The sequence below is a fragment of the Maniola jurtina genome, chromosome 5, assembly GCF_905333055.1.
Source record: "Maniola jurtina chromosome 5, ilManJurt1.1, whole genome shotgun sequence".
Classification (NCBI taxonomy): Eukaryota; Metazoa; Arthropoda; class Insecta; order Lepidoptera; family Nymphalidae; genus Maniola; species Maniola jurtina.
Window position 1 is genome coordinate 71348 of NC_060033.1, and position 23011 is coordinate 94358.

General features: G+C 42.8%; 1 protein-coding gene across 1 annotated transcript; it reads left to right on the plus strand.

Annotated features, from left to right (window-relative positions):
- Positions 1–11075: 11075 nt before the first annotated feature.
- LOC123865384 (actin, muscle) lies at positions 11076–12528 on the plus strand. Its single transcript, XM_045906385.1, has one exon. It carries the CDS (start codon positions 11155–11157, stop codon positions 12283–12285), a length of 1131 nt encoding a protein of 376 aa, XP_045762341.1. The 5' UTR covers positions 11076–11154; the 3' UTR covers positions 12286–12528.
- The last annotated feature ends 10483 nt before the right edge of the window (positions 12529–23011 follow it).

Here is a 23011-nt window from a genome sequence, read left to right on the forward strand (position 1 = left end):
TTTCACGGTTTATTACGATATTCTAGCTCAGAAAAAAGAAATATTTGATACACTTAAAACATGATTTTCATAATTATGTACGGAACCATAACAGAGTTTTATGACCCGACTCGCACTTGGCCGGTTTGTTTATTGTAACTATTCTCTGACATAATATTATGTCATCATCATACCATAGCTGGCCACCTACTGAGCACAAATCTCCTCTCAGAATGAGAAGCCGAAACTCGTCCGCCGTTCATAGGTGGTATAGTGCAACTCGACAGACTCCGGCATGCAGGTTTCCTCACGGTGTTTTCATTCGCCGCTAAAGCAAATGATATTTAGGTAATTTCTTAAAACGCTCATAGCTCCGGAAAGTTAGAAGCGAGTATCTGACTAGATCGGCTTAAACCCATGGGCTTAATATACCTACTGAGATTTTCCATGGACGTTTTCTATAAGTAGGTATGTTAAACCTAGAAAAGAGAGGATTTCGAGCACACGAGCGAAGTCGGGTAGGCCAACTAGTCGTGAATAATGTAAGCAACTATAGAGTTGACAAAGTGCAGCTACGATCCTCAATAGTATTGGCGTCACTCAGAAAAGCAGGTATTATTTAAATATTTTTATCGAATAATTGGAATGTCTCTCAAAACCAACACAAAAAACACCAGGTTCAATGTGTAGAGGTTATCCGAGAGTTTTGATCTAAACAAACTAATGCCAACAATGAATAATTTAATTAGAGCGTGATTGCTATCACAACATCTAATTATCCAGTTCACAATACAAAAACCGAAAATATGCGATATCGCTCCGAATCTCAGAAGGAGACTAAACTAAAACCTTCAAAACACCCGTATTTATGCAAGTTCAATCTTGTTGGCCTCCTAGTAACAGATTGTATGACATCGAATGAGCCAAATATCGATTTTATCAAACTACCTGCATTAGATAAATTAATAATTTTATATTATTTTTGACAACTCAAATCAATTTTTAAAAATAACCTTACAGTTCGGCCGTCCTGAATTTAACACGTCCTCGTGTTTCTAATCAATCTTGTCATGTCAGTCGCGGGCTTCCTTGCCCTAAGTCAAATCCAAATCATGGGCTATCCTGCCCTCCATCAAATCATTAAAACCTACCCCTGAACTGCCGAACTCTCAGTTTTAATATCAAGTCAACAATAAATCCAAACGACTAACTTCTCATTCGATGTATACAAAATCTGAACCACTCATTGCAAATTACTTTCCAATTCACAAAAGACTAAATTATTAAAAAAAATCTAAAAATTTTAATCACCAAATCAAACTCAATAAAAATTTTAATCCAATGTGGGTTGTTTACAAAAAGATACCAAAGCGAAATTAAGACAACGTGAGACACGTCCCGCTTCTGAATTATTGGCGTCACTCAGAAAAGCAGGTATTATTTAAATATTTTTATCGAATAATTGGAATGTCTCTCAAAACCAACACAAAAAACACCAGGTTCAATGTGTAGAGGTTATCCGAGAGTTTTGATCTAAACAAACTAATGCCAACAATGAATAATTTAATTAGAGCGTGATTGCTATCACAACATCTAATTATCCAGTTCACAATACAAAAACCGAAAATATGCGATATCGCTCCGAATCTCAGAAGGAGACTAAACTAAAACCTTCAAAACACCCGTATTTATGCAAGTTCAATCTTGTTGGCCTCCTAGTAACAGATTGTATGACATCGAATGAGCCAAATATCGATTTTATCAAACTACCTGCATTAGATAAATTAATAATTTTATATTATTTTTGACAACTCAAATCAATTTTTAAAAATAACCTTACAATAGAAGGCTAGCACCTGGAACTATAATACTTTTTTTTTAAATGAAAAAATATTTAACCTAATAGGTATAACTTGTTGATTGTTTTAATTATTGCATCGAAATCAAATACATGCGTACCTACTCGGCGAAAGGTTCGCTCACCTCCGAACATAACCGGCCTGAACTAGTTCAGCATTATATAACTATACCGAAGGGCACATCGTTCAACAACTCGATAGACTTTGGGGTTCCGAGTGCTGGGATGGCGCGCACCGGAAAGCGCAGCGCGGGAACATCCGACACCAGGTGCTTGGCTGACATCATGGCGGTGGCGCTGCAAGGCCGCAGCACAACAGACCTATGTCCAGCAGTTTTTGGGAAAAAGCTAAAAAATGGTGTTGCGAATGTTTGAGGCGGGCGTGGGCCGGCACACTGACACACTGCGCGTCGCTAAATATACCGCCCTCACCGCGCGCCCACGCGAGAGCATCGCGTCTCTTTGTATACACCAGGAACCTAACCGCGACCTATCAGATGAGAGGACGCGCCACGCAGGAGGCCGTGCATGTTGACTCCTGATATGGTATCTCGCGGGATACTTTAACCCAGGTCCGTAAACGTCATGAAAATGGGAAAACTTTACTTTCGTACAGCTACACGGCTAAAATACATAGAATTTCGTACAATACGGTTGGTAACAACCTGGTAGTAACTAATATCTGACTCCTAAAATATGAATCATAATGTAGGTACTACTAGGAAGGCTGAAATAATCAAGTTTTGAATTGATATTTCACTATAAAATATTCTGAAAAATCTTGTGGCATCGTAGCTAGTAGCTGTCACCGTTTTGTTTGTCATAATTATTTAGGATTCGCCACTGAAGTGCCCGCGGGTGCGTTGGTGGCAAATAATTGAATTCGCTCGCGACTGCAGCGCGCTCCCGCGCGGCCGCGGCCGCGGTCAATTGACCCTTTGTATTATTGTTTATCCAACAATTTTCGCCGCGGCGGCGTGGGAATCAGCGGCGAACAATAAAATTTTACGAAGGTATAATCACACTTCTTATGACCTCTACACATACTAACCTACCAACTTTTGCCCACGAGTTTATCCGCGATACGTATTTGCTATGTTACAGCCCTACAACACTCGAACATAATGTAGCTATCTATTAATAAAAGAATTTTTGAAGTTCGATGAGTACCTAGTTTCGGAGATTACCTCCTACATCCAAATTTACAAATTTTATCTCTTTATAATACTAGTATAGACGCAAATAAACAAAACTTAAAATTCCGTGTCGCCGGTGAGACCAGTAAGTAAATAATAAAATCATCGTTGTTTGCACCACACGTCGGAAGTCGGAACTTTAACTCAGAACGAAATCCCAGGTCAGAATTCCTGTCACCACGGTAATGGTAAATAGATAATATTACCGTGCTGTCACGGTATAAAGCTTTCTATATAAATAATAATAATTAGAACAGAACACCTACACAACTTGAACAGATCGATGGAGTAGGTCTGTCTCTGTACGCTTCTCACTCTGAAAGTTAACCGAGATGAATACGCCCAGTTACCCAGATAAGAGCCATTGAGGTAATGCTGATGATTACTGAAGATTTAACTTACCCAGAATGTGAGTAATCAGGTAACAGTACGTGTTCATTCATTTTGTTGACCGACACTTAGGTATTACCAGATAATAATAAAAGCTACATTATGCTTTATGCAGTATTGCAGAGCGAAGAGAATAATAAGCTGGCAACGCTTTAATCCAATCAAATTACTACCAATTTGAAACTCTTTTGGGACATTAAGTCAAATTAACCATGATTGTAAAATGAAGCAATTGGACAAAATAAACGTTTATTTCCAACCAATTACCGCGACTACTGACTCACTGAACGAGCAAATTGACAGCTCCGGCGACGAGAGGAGCTAATGAAATCTGTCAACTTAATAATGGTCACGTGGCGTCCCAAAAGAGCAACAATCGGCAACAATCGGCAGCGGGCGGCAGCGGGCGGCAGCGGGCGGCAGCGGGCGGCAGCGGGCGGCAGCGGGCGGCAACAATGGGCAATTAATGCGCCAAACGAGCCGCAAGCGATATTATCGCGCGGCGGACAGCTCCATGGGATTACCGTGTGCACTGCGAGCGCAGAAAATTGCACACTATGCAGTACCACCGATATAATATTATGTAACGATAATATACTTTAGTTTTTTACTTTTTACGCCTCTAATGGGTATACAATTTATTTGTATATTTTACGACAATAATCTAACTTCAGATGTCTGTGATCGTGGAGCATATTCTACAAGCAGGAACGATCCGCGTTGGTTCCGCACAGCGCCACATTCATTGACATTTCCAAACACCAGAATTAAGAAGAGAAAGCGGGTAATTCGATACTTTCCGTGACAGTTCCACCTTTCCCTCGCGTAGCAGCCCCGTCGTGGCCACGCTGCGTGTAAACTGGCTCTTCTTCTTCTTTGCCCTCGCCTTATCCCGTTACGCGGGGTCGAGTTTACGTATCATGCGGCGCCATGTAGATCGCGTGTTGGCGTCTTGGTCACTGAGGCCGAGGCGTTTCATGTCGCTTTGGACATTTGTCATCCAGGTAGTTTGCGGTCTTCCCCTACCCCTCTTTCTTGCAGCCATGGAAAGGCACTTTTTCACTTCAAATTATATCGTCGTTACTACACTATGCTTAATTTACATTATACGAGTATAATTTACTGAGTACTCATTTCCCCAACGTCGAGTGACATAGTAGGTATAACCGAGGAATGAATAACCGGGCGTAATAACAGTTTTTGTGCTGAAAATCTGCCAAAATATCAAATTTACTCTCGGATAAGACTTATTTTACGTCGGTGAAATCGGACCTAAGAGAATGGTATCTAAGTTGTCTATTTTTTAGAAATAGAAGTGAGTTAAACATCGGCAAACTTTATTTTATGGAGTCGTTCCTAAAACGGGTTGACTTTTTTGTTAACTCGTTAAAAGAATGATTAAAATATACATTTTATTAAAATACTTTTTCATTCGTAGTAAGGTTCAAGTAAACGCTCTGCCCGATGTATGAAGTAAACGTGTGTGGTGTAGACTGTAGAAGTTTACAATTCCTTGGCCAGCAGTGTAGAGCGGCGCTGGTCAATTAGAGCTCCGCTCGCGGCGCGCACGCGACGCGCACGCGCCGCCACAGAGCACGCCGCGCGCAGACGCGCCGGCAGTTGTGCGAACTGGAGCTCTGAACTTTGGTGATATGCATCCGCATCCATTGTAATCTATGTGCCGGCCTGCAACTCTTCTGCTATGCATCTCTAGCTCTACGCAAATAAAAGTAACTGAAAGGGACGATATACCTAATAAGGAAAAGTTTATAATATGGTTAGTAGTAAATACGCAGATATAGTATTGTAGCAAAATATTTTCAAAAATTCTACGTTTAAAACAAAGTAGGTATATTGAAATAGCTAATATATTATGTGTCACATCTGTACCAGTCTGCGAATTGCTACTCTTTGTCGTGAATCTCGGTTGATTTAATTTGTCAGCTTTATTAGCGCTCTCTGGGGCCACTACCTGCTCCCCGCTCCCGCTCCCCGCTCCCCGCTCCCCGCTACCGGCGCTGGCCCGCACGAGTCTGAACCAGGCATTATTGCACTAATTCGGTTGCTAATTGATTTATAATCTTTCCGCTTTTATGTATCTTTATTATGTCGGAACTTGTTCATGCATTTCTACCCAATTTGTTTATTTTCTTTCTAATGCCCGTACATTTTGTATGGATTTAAGTTACCAGCCATAGTTAGCTACTAAATATAGACTCAATATTATAATTCCTTAATTTTATGAAAATACCTATCTACGTCGGACTACAATATATGATTCTCGGTCTTATGGCTTTTCAAGTAACGCATATACTCACATTCTGTATCCACATAATATTTTAAATTTCAATTTCTTGTCTTTTTTGTCTGTCGCTGCTCATTTGTAGTTGAGTATAGTTTTAAATGTTTAAATAAAAGTTTGGAAATTAGGAAATCATTAGATAATAGTAATTGTAAAAACGCATAGTTTATTTTTTTTAATCGTAAAACTGTATAAGCATGTTGTCGGATTCGAGCATTTTAATGTTAGGTAGAGGCGAGGCGAGGAGGCAGCCGTGGGGATCAAGTATGGGAATACCAGAAAAACTAATGGTACCTATAATCTGTAATCTGCATACAACTGCAACAATATGGACTGCATCCACTCGTTTTACGAAAGCTGAAACACGTCTTCTCAAAATCAATTCTATCTCTTCTAAATAGATACTGAATTGGGTTGCATGATTTTAAAAAATTATAAAAGTCTTATATCGTAACACAAAATGAATAAAAAGTGATCCTAATAGTAGGACACAAGGTTCATTATTGTTTATTACAATAGCGCAGTGGGGCCATTAAAACCGCGATGCATGAAGCACGCGCGTCGATGTTCGGGGGGATTACGCTGTATGTCGATTATCGCCAATTACGTCAGATGATCTTATCGTAGTGTATCAATTTCACGGCCGCTAATTGGGAGATCGGTCAACGATAAAAGATTTAAATATGAATACTAAAGTGACTTATGTGTATGCAGATTAAATTTTGTTTAATATACTAATTAATGTGTACATTGCAATTTACTGTTATACTTTGACTGTTTTACTTTTATTAGCTTAGTTTAACTGTCAACAGTTAATACAATCTGTAGCGATAATTATATGACTTTGACTTTGACTCATTATTATTAATTTAAGGGCATACTTAATACTTTCACTATTTTGAATAGTGAAAGTATTATGCCCTTAAAATATCTTATAATTTAAGGGCATAATATGCCCTTAAATTAAATCTTAGCTCTATTTCATAGTTGGCAGGACAAAGGTAAGCACACAATATTCAAGTTTTACTAACCTTAATTATTAGATAGTCAGCCTTAATTTTCTTAACAAGTCATCCATCGATCAAGTTGGAAAGCCTCGTCTTATTTTTACTAAACCTTAGACTTGTATACCGACATTATTCATCAATATAGATACTTAATATCTAAGTCCTCCTTATGCTCATGCTATTTGCATATTAAGGTCTAATGCCAGTCTCACTCAAGACTACGCTCCTATCTGAAAATGTCATCGTTGGCCAGTGGGATGATTGTCCACATTTTTCTCACAGTACATGGTCTTCTACTCTGTCCATCTTCATTTTGACCTGGATCTTTTGAAACAAAGTCGGTTATTTCCGTTTTGTTTATATATTATGAGTATTGGAGAGCCTAACATTTACGCCAGAGAAACATAGCGTGATATTAGCTGCAGGGCCGCAACGTGCAGCATGCACTACAGCCGAGTCAATTCTCGGCTCGACTACAGCTGACTGACGTACACTACCTACCACTATGTTGACGATATTGTTCCTAATAAAATTTCTCGACATAAAATAGACTGTCGTATGCTGCTTAAAATAAAAAAAACGGGCAAGTGCGAGTCAGACTCGCACACCGAGGGTTCCGTTCTCGGGTATTTTTTCGACATTTTGCACGGTAAATCAAAAATTACAATGCATTAAAAAAATCTGTTTTAGAATGTACCTACAGGTAAAGTTCTTTCATATGGTACTCCAATTGGTACAGTTATCTTACTTTGAAAATTGAAAATATGTACTAATATTTGTTCATGAACACACTTTAATTTTTTTTGTGATGTAACCACTTGTGCTATAAGACCTACCTACCTACCTACCAAATTTCATGATTCTAGGTCAACGGGAAGTATTCTATAGGTTTTCTTGACAGACACGACCGACGGACGGACGGACAGACAGACAGACAAATAACGAAGAAAAGTTGATTTCAAACTGCGGAATATAAAATATTATATAAATATCGCTCACCCTACTTTTAAATGTCACTGTTCACACTGTTAGCTGTAATAATACGAATACGGCGCCCGCTGCGCGCATGGCCCGCTGCTGAGATGGTCGGCACTGAACTTGCGGTGTATTTATATCCGCCGCTGCACTGCAGCACCACTCGGCTCTCACACACGCATCGCTGTACCAGCATCATCATCGTCACACCTGTGCTCAGTAGTGGGCCGACGATACATTAAGATGATAAATCTGACGTAAAGCAAGTAACGTATATAATGCACTGCGCTGGCCATTAAACAAATCCTTTTTCGGATTGCAAGGCATCGTAGTGGTAAAGGTCTGCACCCCTACATACTCGCAGTAGGACGGAGTGATTTGCTTCCTCGTTTCTAATACGCAAAATAGGCAACTCCTAGGCCGGCGGCGCGCTCCATCTCAGGCAGAGGCTGCATCATCATTTACTATTTGGTGTGATTGCAGTCAAGCGCATGCCTATAGTTAAAAAAATGCTGAAGATTTGTTATTGTCCACCTGTAATACTTTGAGAGGTGATATTATTATGCCATCGCTTCCGAACTACCCCTCAAAATCAATGAAATACCGAACTATGAAATATGTATTTGGAAAAATGAGAAAAAAATTCAATGGTTAGGCACCTAATACAGTGGGCTACTTTATTAAGTACCGTTTTAATTTTTTAAATATACCTACAGTAGTACAGGTATGCGGCTAGGTATACTCTTCCTAGAGCCGGTAGGTACGATGCAACCGCTGCTGTGTAGCTGCTGGAGCAGCTGTGCGCTGCGCTCGCGTCGCTCTAGCTACCCCGAGGCCGTCGACACAGCTGATGCGGGTTTTTGTTTCCATTGTCGTTTGTACTGCTTCATGTTTGGTCTTCTACTATGATTTATGATTATTACTGAAGTACACAAAACACGGTTCTTATACGTTTTTTCACATAAGTGTTTAGTAGGTACACCTACCAAGCATTAAAATGTTTTGGAGCAATTGTTGTGCTAAAACACTGCACGGATAGATAGAGCGGGCGACGACAACAAGAGCTTTGTGTTTGACTATTTTTAACCCCCGACCCAAAAAGAGGGGTGTTATAAGTTTGACGTGTGTATCTGTGTATCTGTGTGTCTGTGTATCTGTGTATCTGTGTATCTGTGTATCTGTGTATCTGTCTGTGGCATCGTAGCGCCTAAACGAATGAACCGATTTTAATTTAGTTTTTTTTGTTTGAAAGGTGGCTTGATCGAGAGTGTTCTTAGCTATAATCTAAAAAAATTGGTTCAGCCGTTTAAGAGTTATCAGCTCTTTTCTAGTTTTCTTGTAGAAAAGAAGGTTAGATAACCGTTAGGTTCATAATATTATGTCAATAGACAAATGTCAAGCTGTCAAGATGGACGTTGCCTAGATACATAATTATTTATTTGAAAATGATGTTTTGGAAAACTCAAATACTTTGGATCGTCGGGGGTGTTATAAATTTTTAATTTACACTTGTTGTAAGCAATTTATCAACCCCCGATCCAAAAAGAGGGGTGTTACAAGTTTGACGTGTATATCTGTGTATCTGTGTATATGTCCGTGGCATCGTAGCTCCTAAACTAATGAACCGATTTTAATTTAGTTTTTTTGTTGTTGTTTGAAAGCTCGCTTGATCGAGAGTGTTCTTAGGAGGCCCTTACACAGTCAATTTAGATCGCGATCAAGTAGCTTTCATCGCGATCACAGATTGATGGATTGCGCTACAACATTACACGTTCAATCTCGATTTCGTCAGTCCGTGTTATCCTACGCCGCGTGAACACGTGTTATCATGGATTTACATGAGGTTAACGCTGTAGTATCTCTTATCTTAGCCCTAACTTTGAAGAAGAGGATTCATAGAAGGCGCTGAGTTAAACAGTTGTTACAGAAAAGAGAAGTGTATAGACTCATTTAAATCTTCTTAAAGAAATACAACTAACTGCTGAAGATGATGATTACAAAAACTACTTCAGGATGGATGAAAATCTTTAAACGGGTTACTACACATGATAACTCCATATAACAAAACTGACTGACGCGATCCTGCGTTTACGCGGTTAATCTTGATCACGATCAGTGGATCGCGATCTTGATTTCAAAATATCCAGATATTTTGTGATCAGATGCATCAATCCGTCAATCTACTCCGTACACTATCAATCTGGATGGCGATCATTGATTTAGATCGCTGATTGCGATCTAAATTGACTGTGTAAGGGCTGCCTCGCTATAACCCAAGAATACCGGTTCAGCCGTTTGAATGTTATCAGCTCTTTTCTAGTTACTGTAACCTTCACTTGTCGGGGGTGTTATAAATTTTTAAGATATACCTATTTGAAATATTGAAATGCCAACTCATGTAACCACGTGTGAGGAGCTCATCTGTCGCCGTCACCACAAAACACTGTATCGATGTAAAACGCCAGCGATGCGATATTCGAAAACCGCGATGGAAATATTGTTACTGTCCTACTTTAATAAATTATTTTAGCAGATTTATAGATATTATTTATTTGTCCAAGTGCTATCCCTTATAAAATTATTCATTCATAAAATTTATCCTGAAAACTATTAGGATCACATTATGAAATTCAGCCTCGTAATCTTCGACGTTCTTCATTTACACTTCTCACTATAACACTACACTATCTTTCGACAACCTTTTAAAAAGGGCAATGTATATGGAAATGTCGAGTGTGGGGTGACGGTCGCATGCATGTCGCACGTGCACGTGGGTGCATTGGCCGGCTATTTGTGGAGACAGGTGTGTCGGTTATGTTTGTTTGGTGATATACTTACAAGTTTTCCGTAGAAAGCTTTTCAGGCGGAAACGACCGGTTCATGCAGCATATAGAACTAATCGAATCCGGAGAGAATCATTCCTAGTTGATCGATGAAACCTAAGTATTGGACTTTATTTATCCCCTTTTCATCCCTTGGTTTTGCTTAGAATCTAATTTGCTAAAATGCTCCGAACATAAGTCTCTCCCCAGGTTCTCAGAGGATTCCATGCTTAGCGTGCTACCCATGGTTTCCTAAATTACTTAAATTGTTCGATGTGATAATGTATGGATAAATAATTGGTTGTTATCAAATGTTTGGTTAGCGTGTAGCGAGCGCGCGGAGGCAGGCGTGCGGCGCCGCCCTCGGGCGCCCGCGAAGACTCCGCAGGCTGCTGTGCAGGGTGCTGCGAGGCTGCAGGGTGCTGCAGGGTGCTGCAGGGTGCTGCGGGGCCGCGGGCGCAGTGCGGCGCAGCCCCGCGGCGGGAGCGCGGCGCGCCTTGTATGGCGCGCGGCGGCGGCGCGGCGCCCGCTATATAAGCGCCCGGCCGCGCTCTCCGCCGCACTCGCAGTCTCGCTGCCGTAGAGTCAACTTCCACGCGTCCACACACACACACACGAATCCAACATGTGCGACGACGATGTTGCTGCGCTCGTAGTGGACAATGGCTCCGGCATGTGCAAGGCCGGTTTCGCCGGCGACGACGCGCCCCGCGCCGTCTTCCCGTCCATCGTGGGCCGCCCCAGGCATCAGGGCGTGATGGTCGGTATGGGTCAGAAGGACTCGTACGTGGGCGACGAGGCCCAGAGCAAGAGAGGTATCCTCACCCTGAAGTACCCCATCGAGCACGGCATCATCACCAACTGGGACGACATGGAGAAGATCTGGCACCACACCTTCTACAACGAGCTGCGCGTCGCCCCCGAGGAGCACCCGGTCCTGCTGACCGAGGCACCCCTCAACCCCAAAGCCAACAGGGAGAAGATGACTCAGATCATGTTCGAGACCTTCAACTCGCCCGCCATGTACGTCGCCATCCAGGCCGTGCTCTCCCTGTACGCGTCCGGTCGTACCACCGGCATCGTGCTGGACTCCGGCGACGGCGTGTCCCACACCGTGCCCATCTACGAGGGGTATGCGCTGCCCCACGCCATCCTCCGTCTGGACTTGGCCGGCCGCGACTTGACCGACTACCTCATGAAGATCCTCACCGAGAGGGGCTACTCCTTCACCACCACCGCTGAGAGGGAAATCGTGCGCGACATCAAGGAGAAGCTGTGCTACGTCGCCCTCGACTTCGAGCAGGAGATGGCCACCGCCGCCGCCTCCACCTCCCTGGAGAAGTCGTACGAGCTCCCCGACGGGCAGGTCATCACCATCGGCAACGAGAGGTTCCGCTGCCCCGAAGCCCTGTTCCAGCCTTCCTTCCTGGGTATGGAGTCGTGCGGCATCCACGAGACCGTGTACAACTCCATCATGAAGTGCGACGTCGACATCCGCAAGGACCTGTACGCCAACACCGTGATGTCCGGCGGCACCACCATGTACCCCGGTATCGCCGACAGGATGCAGAAGGAGATCACGGCGCTGGCGCCCTCCACCATCAAGATCAAGATCATCGCGCCCCCGGAGAGGAAGTACTCCGTATGGATCGGAGGCTCCATCCTGGCGTCGCTGTCCACCTTCCAGCAGATGTGGATCTCCAAGGAGGAGTACGACGAGTCCGGCCCCGGCATCGTGCACCGCAAGTGCTTCTAAGCATCTCATTAACCCTCGCGCCGCCAAGCGCGTCAGTGCGAGAGAGGAACGCAAGCATTTGTACGTCGCGTAGTGATACTGACAGAACTGAACATCTAATATAACGCCATCTATTATAATGTAATTTATTGTAAAATTTATATAAATTTAATTTTTCTTTTTTATTTTTATTATATTTGGGATCTTTGTGGATCTCGCGCCAAAATGTAATTAATAAATAAACGGTTAATTTATTTATTTTAATTACATTATTTCTTTTTATACACTCGTTGACTTTCGTTTTTGATTAGACTCCCCCGCCCCCTCCCCCCCCCCCCCCCCCTGTAACGCTACACTCGGAGGCGTGACGAGCTGTGACGTCACGGCCTCCGCTGCCAAATGTTGTCAACTGCCGGTCGTGAACTGCCGAAAGTGGGTCAGGCATAATTCAGCGTTATCGACAAGCGTCGCATGCAGCTGGTCACGGCAGTGGTCGGGCCGCGCGCCGCGCTCGCCGGCTAACTATAGCGCGAGGCCGCCCCACGGGTTCCAAATTAGCCAACGCATGCACTACCATAAATAGGCAAGACAGCTCCCGCGTTCGAACCATTTTCTAATTTTATCGAAATCGGGAGGCGCCTGTCGCCATAGAAACTTGAGCCCAGCGCAGCGGGCACAGGCGCGGTATCGGCGCGCACGCGCACGCGCACGCTATAAATACGCGGCTCCCGCCGAGTGCGGCGTGACGTCGACGCCACACTACTCGACTCTACGATCACAATATTTTCAGGCGAATGTTTGGATGCGCTCACGCCTGCCCCTCGGCTCCGCGTTTCAGCTCGTGGATGGGTCATCGCGATCGTTGCCTATTCTTTGATTCCGATTCGGTTGTTTACCTCCGTTTATAGTTTGTAAACCTGAATGAGTTTTCGCGAGACGTGAAGGCGGGGACTAGAGTGTAAATGATTGTTTAGGTTCGTCGCAAACGCTTCGTGTCCAATTGTAAATTGAAAGTATCCCTAGAAAACAGGCGGAGTCGAGTGTTCCATTTAAAAATGTTGTTTACGTCGTGATAAGCGACACAAATAGCAGCAACGGGGAAGTATTTCGAGTGCGATGCTCGGTCGGCGGCGTGTTGGGTTTCAGCGCTTCACGGCTGAAGCTGCGCCGTGTCGCCGTACGGTGGCAAAAAATGTTGTTTATTTCTTTTGATGATTTATGGTTTCATTCATGATTGAGCCGAATGTTATTCTGAATACATGGAATACATACTTAGTTTTGAAATCCTCGCCCGTCGTCTAACTAGTGGAGTGTACAGTTTATTAACGAAACCAAGACTGGTGACTACTGACTCGGTACTGACAAGTGTTAATTCGGTGGAATTGTCGCCATTATTATTTTAACTCATTACCGAGTCACCACAGGAGCTGCGTCGAAAGAGTCGGCTATGCTATCTAGGCGTTTGAATGAAAAAAAAAAACGATACTCCGAACAAAACCCAGGCTCTAATCCCGAGTGTTCAATGAACTCTCTCGCAGTATATGATTGCTGAATGCTGATGGATGATCCTATAGTCCACGTTGGCTTCCATCGTCTCGGTTGGAATTTCTTAAAATTCTTTCTCAGTCTGGATCAATAATGACGTAGAGTATATATAGTAGAGTATTATATTTATTACAGAGCATTACAAATTACAGAGAAGCCGGCAACGCATTGGCGGTTGCTCTGATTATGCTCATGTTCATGGGCGGCGGTAATCACTTAACATCAGGCGACAGGCGACCCACCTGCTCGTTTGCTTAAAATAATATAAAACCTCCGTCTAAAGCGATACGTCAGTCAGACGAGAATCCTTATAGGATCACTTTGTTGTCTGACTGTCTGTCTGTCCGTCTATGTCTGTCGTGTCTATGAAGATAACCTATAGTGTACTTCCCGTTGACCTAGAACTATGAAATTTGGCAGGTAGGTAGGTCTTATAGCACAAGTAAATGAAAAAAATCAGAAAACCGTGAATATGTGGTTAACCCTCAGTGCACTCGCCCTCGTCCCTCACACGGTTGGTTTTTAATCATCTACGACTTAACATGTTTCCGCGACTTTTTATGCGATTTGATAAAACTCCATAATTGGTCAGAGCATCAAGTTTGCAGGTAGGTATCGTACATACACGAATAGCCGCGGTATTCACATAGCAATGTTCGGTTGACGGAGCCGCCCGATTGCCAAGGTGAGTGACTGCGCGCTCAGCTGTGCCGTGTGCGTGACGTCACGCGCAACGCGCCGCTACTATAAAAGACCTGCGCTAAAAATACTAGTACAATTCATTCTATTATTGCACATGTGATTACGATGCCCACTTCCTTCAGCTCGATTGTAACTCTTCGAGGATTGGCAATAGTTCTTTGACCTTTTCTGAGCGACCAAGCGACGAGGCCATGAGCATCTGCAGCACCAGAGGAGTCGCCGATGCGTTGCCGGCCTTTCAGGAATTAGTTGGTCCGCCCCTTGAAGAGCCCCATGTTGAACAGTGGGAACACCGCCGATGAGAGTTGATTCCACAGTTTGCATGTGCATGGAAAGAGGATCTGTCCACAACGGGCGGCCGAAGTGCAGCAGGCACCCCGGTGTTGAGGGTGATATTGCTTGCGGCGGCGTGCGGTTGTAGAAAAAGAAGAATGGGATGCAGTCAACCAGCTCTTCAGACACTCCCCTGAGAGACCTGTTGAGCTTTATGTGAACTTCTCAGGAGCATTTCTTCTGCACTACAGTTACTCTGTATCTCGGTTCCGAAGACTTCTAATCACTAGAAATAGTACTTGCATAGTTTATTTGTCTGTATCTCCTTATTATTCATGTACGATACTCGATAGTCCGAGGCGGTTTAGTGAAACATTCCTAGCATTTCACTTTTTTCTTTTATTCTGTGATCTGTGGTAAATCCTATTTTTAACCCCCGACCCAAGAAGAGGGGTGTTATAAGTTTGATGTGTGCATCTGTGTATCTGTCTGTGGCATCGTAGCTCCTAAACTAATGAACCGATTTTAATTTAGTTTTTTTGTTTGTTTGAAAGGTGGCTTGATCGAGAGTGTTCTTAGCTATAATCCAAGAAAATCGGTTCAGCCGTTTGAAAGTTATCAGCTCTTTTCTAGTTACTGTAACTTTCACTTGTCGGGGGTGTTACAAATTTTTTATTTACACTTGTATATTCATTTATACGAATTTATAGGTAAATTACATCTAAAAGAAATACCTAGGTACGAAGTCATAAATAAGAAGAAATCGTAGGTACCTATTGTTTGTTGAAATCGAATAGATACCTAAAATATAGGTGTGTTGGAGCGATGACATACAGACAGCACTCCAGTAACAGAATTAATTAGACCGGGGGTGCGCGGGGTGCGGGAGGGAGGGGCGGCTCCTCAGTTCGCTGACGAATCGCAAAACGAAAGTAGAAAAGTAATTACGTTCCGCCTGCGAGCTGACTCCCGCCGCCTCGGTGCCAAAACGCGGCAACCCAAAATTTGTAAAAGTAAGAAAAACGCGTTTGAAGTTTGATTTGTCAGTTGTTTAAATCGCCTACTCTTAGATGATAAAACGTGATAACCCGCAATAATGCTGTATAGTAGGTTGCCGCATTTCATCAGACCATTACGGGCAGGTGATGCTGCAATTTCGCTGCGCACTTGCATGCTTGTGCCATAACAAAATACTGTACGCACCTGTAAGCTAGATTGAAAACGAAGACCGTTGAAATCTCGGCGGACGCAGTTCACTATGACAAAATGTGGTATTAAGGGTTGACAGGATTTGTCAAATTACTTTATAAAATTGTCAAGACATTTTTTGGGACTCGTATATTTCATTTTCGTAAAAATATCATTCAAAGTGGTCGTGCACCTACTCATTCGATTCTTATGTTTAAGAATCAAGTAAGTGCACAAGCATACATACGTACATTTTGAATGACGACCACTTCGAACCGTATTTTTGCGAATCGAATACAAATGTGTGCACAAACGCCTTTACTGTTTTTTGCATTTTCTTATCAAATAGAGTATTTTTCGACCATGACACTATTGCATAGTTCCAAAGGAAGCTATGTAAGGACAAAACGCGACAACTCGGGTTGCCGCGTTTTGCCGGGCGAGGATAGCGCGAGTCGCGCCCGGGGCCCGCGAGGCGGCGACCTTATGGCGACAGCGTAGGAGCCATTATCCAACTCGCGCCGCGCCGCTAACGATTTAAAACGTAATCACAATTTTGGGCGATGTTGTTTGTTTGTTTGTTTGTGCTCGGTGTCTGTTCGCGACTCGGCGACCGCCATCATTGAACATTTTGCTATTGTTTAGGTAAGAAGGGTAAAAAGATTTATTGAGGTTATTTGATTTAGACTCGTACCCAAGAATTAATATTAACGTTTTTCAACCATCGATGTTTTCACCCTACTTAACTGACTAAATTATTTTCATTTTAAACCTGATGTTAACACCGGCTTCGTCATGGATATCGCCTAGTCGGTGTATAGAGACCTGTCAATGCACATGTACCTATACCTAACCTAGGTACTTACCTAGATACTACCTATAAGGCATCTAATGCGGATATAGTGCATACATTTTGAGAAAGGTCAAAAGTACAATTTTAGCTAATGATAAACTTTTGTTGTGACAGTTGACACTTAGAGCGAATATGGCGAGAGGTACACCTAATTTCTTAAAATGTATGCATGTAAAAAATTAAACCTCAATAGCAAAGGGATGGTATGGAATTAAAAAACATTCATTCCTTCCTACTATTTTCCTTTGGTTGCCTAAATTGCCTTTCGATGCTGCTCCTACTGTTTTTAAAATTGATGTAAAATTATAATGCAGTGTAAAATCGAACTGCACCTTCAGTGGAGCTGCCTCGTGAACTCACATCGCTCGGCGTAAACAGCAACATGCCGGATGTGATCCTCTCCACATCTGCCTTCTCCTCTCCCGCGGACGCCGCTTTGATGTTCCGCGCCGATTCACACGCGATAACATAATCGCTTCTTGACATTCATCTAAATCCTTACTTCCTAATATTATAAATGCGAAAGTGTGTCTGTCTGTCTGTCTGCTACGTTTTCACAGCCCAACCACTGAACCGATTTTAATGAAATTTGGTACAGACTTGGAATACATCCTGGGGAATGGAAGGGAAGGGAAGGATAGGCTACTATTTATCCCAGAAAATTGAAGAGTTCCTACGGGGTTTATAAAAACCGAGATCCACGCGGGCGAAGCCGCGGGCTTCCTCTTAGGTATATAAAAGGAAAAGGTGACTGAGTAACTGATCTATCAACGCAGAGCTCACACTACTGGGTGGCTCGGGCTGACATGTCGGGGATTTGAATGGTCTCAGTAAAAGTGAGGATCTTATGACGAAGTAAAAGCCCGAGCTTTTTATTGTACTTGAGCTTATACGTCTTTGTTAGGCCATTCCGCCTGAATTGCGGCCACGGTAGCCGATCCCAATTCGCCGTCTGCGCAGGACGTAGGAGATAACGACATCACAGTGGGCAAGCGCGTGCGCAAACAGGTACACTCTCTAGTTCCTTTCACTACAAACAGCGATCCATGTCGCCACATCGCACGTCGGCCGTGGCGACAGGTAGCGTAAAGTCAACAGTGTACCAAAGTGCTTCACTCGGTAAGTATCGGTGGAACTTCGTGTAGGGCGGGGAAGCACAGGGCGGCGGAATGTGCGCAAATGTTGATCGAATCTTGGTTAAGTATATTGATATTGATAGCCATAGCATTTCCGGAATTGAATTAATTATTGAAATATCACAATAATCTAATAATAAATAGTCTCTATCTATTCGTAAGTAAGTATTTCTGTAGACGAAAATGTTTGAAACTCTCTCAAGAGCTCTAGCTAAGGTTGTCTCTAACTCTACGTAAGGTTTTGCTTATTAACTATTATTTTTGTTTACGGTACCGCTTGTCGGCGGTACCGACTTTTAGCTGTCAATACTTTGCTCACTGAGCATTACGTCATCTCCCCACTGTCGTCGTTGGACTATAAAATCAGACACGCTGTGCGTAGCGGGGCATTATTCGTCCGGTTGTTGCCGAGGACACTTCTCAGTAGGAATAGTCTGTCGTACTGTAGGTTTTAGAGTAGTGGTTACCTAAAGTGGTACTGTTGGTTAAACGAGTTGTTATTGTGGTGGTTAGGTTAGATGGTTGGTTTGGGACCGGTGTAAGGGGTGGAGGAGCCGGTCTAGGTAGGTTAGGTTAGGTTAGGATTACCTAGTTACGCTGGTAGTTGTGACATGCAGTAAGCGGAAGTATTGTTCTTAACACGTCTGAAGATCGCCTAGTGATCGAAGCAGACCCTAAGGATCTCCGCCTGCCTTCATCAATTCTTAAACGATCCTCGGCTCGATCCGACATCAGAAGCGGGATGAACCGTGGAGCCTCTTCAGCTCCACCTAACCACATCGAAGAAAATAGCTGGCTTGTTGCAAGGTCGAGCCAAAACTCTTGGAGATACGTGAATCAATTACCAAAGCTTGGAATATCTGGAAACGAGTGGTTAATGGTGACAAAGACAAGGACATCTGATTCAAGTCCAGGAGGTGAAAGCTACAGGTAATCTGCACTTTTTCAAAATCTTAATATTGCCGCTTTGTGTGTGTGACGTAAGTTGAGGACAGGGGCCTCCTTACTTCTGTGTTTTGTAAGTTGAGGACAGGGGCCTCCTTACTTCTGTGTTTTGTAAGTTGAGGACAGGGGCCTCCTTACTTCTGTGTTTTGTGACGTTTGTGTGTGTGACGTAAGTTGAGGACAGGGGCCTCCTTACTTCTGTGTTTTGTAAGTTGAGGACAGGGGCCTCCTTACTTTTGTGTTTTGTGTCGTAAGTTGAGGACAGGGGCCTCCTTACTTTTGTGTTTTGTGACGTAAGTTGAGGACAGGGGCCTTCTTACTTTTGTGTTTTGTGACGTAAGTTGAGGACAGGGGCCTCCTTACTTTTGTGTTTTGTGACGTAAGTTGAGGACAGGGGCCTCCTTACTTTTGTGTTTTGTGACGTAAGTTGAGGACAGGGGCCTCCTTACTTTCACTATTAGTCGTGTCCAACGAGGATGAGGGCTTCCGTGCGTAATCTGTTTCGTACAACGGTACTGTGTTCTTTTTTTTTCTTTGGCAGGTCGAGGGCGACCTGTGGTCAGAATGGCCATGTCGGCGCTGATTAACGAAGGCGAGCACGAACAATATCGGACAATCCATGAATCAGGGACGGTAGGGACGGTCCGGTCGCCAGCATTATAAAACAGTGCGTTGCGAAGCCACGCGCACTATTGTCGAGGCGCTCGTTCCGACAACACCTCTTGATTGTGACACGGTTCACGCCTGATTGGTGGAAAAGGTCAAAATCTGAGTAAGTTTTATTGTAAGTTCGCGCCAGGCGTAGAAGTACGGAGTTTTGGGCGTAGTTTGTATTGGATTTCGGTACGCAAAGTAGCTGAGGTTTACGAGGCCTAAAGGAGCGAGCGTTGAGTGAGAAAGCTGACAGCAGGCTAGGACAGTCAATTTGTCCAGTCAAAATAGCTTGTAGCAACATCATGTCACTTTGGTTTCTTCTAAGTTCCAGTGAGTCAATTTTGTAATGCGAACAGGCTTCTTTATAACTGCTAAATTTTTGAATTCTTTAAACGCCAGGTACTTAAGAAATTGTTTTTGTATTGGTTCTAATCTTTGAGTAGGTATAATGTAATACGGTGACCAAATGTTGCACCCATATTCGAGAATACTACGAGCATATGCAAAATACAGGGTTTTTATACATTCAATATTACTGAAAGTACGTGTAACGCGTTTAATGAAACCTAGTTGTTTGTAAGCTCTATCCGCTACGACTTCGACATGCTCATTCATCGATAGTTTAGCGTCAATTTTAATACCCAGGTCTCGGACGGTTTTGACTTTAGCTATGTTTACATCGTTTATATGATAGTCGAAGGATATAGAGCTAGTTTTACGAGAAAGAGTTATGTGGTGACATTTTTTAACGTTAACGGTAATTCTATTCCTGACATAATAATCACTCAGGGCGTTTAAGTCTTCTTGTAGCCGATAACAATCCTCAAGGGAACGTATTTTAAATAAATAAATAAAATAAATAAATAAATATACTTTTATTCGGGACTATAAAGTTAGGCGCAAACACAGTACATAGAATGAAAACAGATAAAACATAAAAACTAATAAATTAAACTTAAAAACCTAAATATTTATCTAAAACATAACTTACTGAGCTTTAGTTTAAGGAAAATTTTCTTATCGTCAGCAAATATTAAATATTGTCCATGGCTGAAACAGCTACCAATATCATATAGATAGGCATTATATAGGAGGGGACCTAGGATAGACCCCTGATGGAATGGTTATAAAGTTACTTCTAGCGCTGCCTGTTACTACAGCCTGCATACGGGTTTTTATATATGAAGTTAGCCATTGGAGTAAGTTGCCATTTATTCCTAGAATGCTTAGCTTGTGAAGCAGAATCACGTGATCCACACGGTCGAAAGCTTTTTCGAAATCCGTATAGATCACATCCACCTGGTGTCTCTCATCCATACTCCGCAAGACATAGTCCGTGAAGACCGCTAAGTTGGTGACAGTGGAACGGTTTTTCATAAATCCATGCTGCTCGTAGGGGATAGATCTCGAAATGATTGGAGATATGTAAGAGTAAATAACTGACTCGAACAACTTGCTCATTACGTTGAGGATAGAGATAGGTCGGTAATTCTCTATTTGAGTTTTAGATCCGCTTTTGTGGATGGGGACTATCAGCGCTTCTTTCCAGATGTCTGGGAAACTACCGTAGACGTTTATGGAGTGGTTAAAGATGATCGTGAGAGGTTTCGCCAGATTTGAAGCACACTTGCTCAGGAAAATAGGTGGAATACCATCACTACCGGCTCCCTTGTTAGTTTTCAGAGTTTTGAGAAGCTTGGGTACATTATTCTCTTCAATGGTGATTTTGCAGATTGACTCGTTATAGCTCAAGTTAGAGTCACTCATCGCGTCGTAAGAGTTTGCTGGTTTGGCAAAGACACTCTCAAAGTATTTACTGAAACCGTTACAATCACACTATATCACTTGATAGTCCAAGAATATCGTTAGTACGCCCACGAAGGCTCGGTTAATCTAAAGGTTGCTATCCTGACGTATCCGCTTAGTTATTATCCAGGTTTACTAGTGGTTAGATCATGCTTCAATCTTAATAATCATTGGAAGCGGCGAAATCAGAAGTGGATTACCCACATTAGATTATTTTTACGATTATTTGGTTACGTGTGTCGTGACGCTGCACATTAAGTCAGGGCAACTCTCTGATAATGTGTTGTGGTTTAGATTATGTGTAATAGTGCGTATTGTACGTACGTGGCTAGGGCTACTCTCTGGCAGTGCTGTGGCACGCATTGTTACACATACTGGCGGGACATATTGTGTGCTTGGATGGGGTTATCCTTCGATAGCACCGGATGTGTTTGAGCTAAATGGAACCAATAATCGGATTTTCTGGTACCTACCTACATTAAACCCATGTGCGAATACCTTGTTTCTTTTTGTCTTCAACTGCGGTGTACAGCATTGGTTAGGGATTGTTTGTGCTTGATCCGTACTAGCTCCCGAGGACGGTCGCGCGTCAGAATGGCCGTGACGCGACGATGTCAAACGAGTTTTACTGTCATAGACACCGCACAGTTACAGTTAACCACATACCCTTAACAAAAAAAAAAAAAAAAATTTGTTTTTAAGTTCAGTTAGATGCCAAGTCTTGTGATTAGTTCTTTTGTTTTCTGGTTCTCTTTTGTGATAATCGTCATGACGTTATAAACCAGTTTTGGAATCAAGTAATCCGTTTAGTAAAGAATCATTGATGACTCTTGTGCAGAGTTAAAATAAATTGGGACAATGAGTTTCCCCATGAAATCGAATAGCTTGCATTCGGAAACCGGGCACTTACTGGCGATTCCTTGATTGGGATACGCGGTGGTGTGGCGATTGCATACTTTTATGGATAGTGTTCAAGGCGCCGTAGCGCACGATACTATGGCTTTTAGTATTGTAATTCGCAAAGAGTGGAGAAGGTGAGCTATTGCGACATTTGAAGTAAAGAGAAGTCAATAATGTGATCTAGTTTAGATGTGAGTATCAATGCAATGATTCTTTAAGGAGATCTTTTCTCGTGAAGATGAAATTAACGACTCAGTTAGACGCCACCGAGTTTCTTGCTGGTTCTTCTCGCTAGGTTGTGGCATTCCGAACCAGTGGTAAATTAGTTTTGAATAATGTTTAGATCATGATTGATTAAGAGTTGCCATAGCAATTGCGCTCTAATCATATGAACTGTAGTTTAGAATCGTTTCAACTAAATTTCGCGTCGCGACATGTCAGTAGATAGGTTCTTGTAATTAGGTTTTGGTTCTTCTCGCAGTGTTAGCCTATTTTTTAGACAGATGATCAGTTGAAAGTGATTTCTTAACCTAGGTTGGTTGTGTCAACTTCCACGTCAAGTGTTGAGATGTGATGAATTAGTCAAGTCAAAGAGCCCTAGAAAAAGCCGTGATGGTCAGAATCATAACCAATAGCATTGTACGTTAATTATTGTAATGTTTCTGGTTTACAGAGGTTTACTGACTGAGGGGACGCTGATGTCCGGTCCACTAGTGTTGAGTGGTTGAGGGGACATTGATGTCCA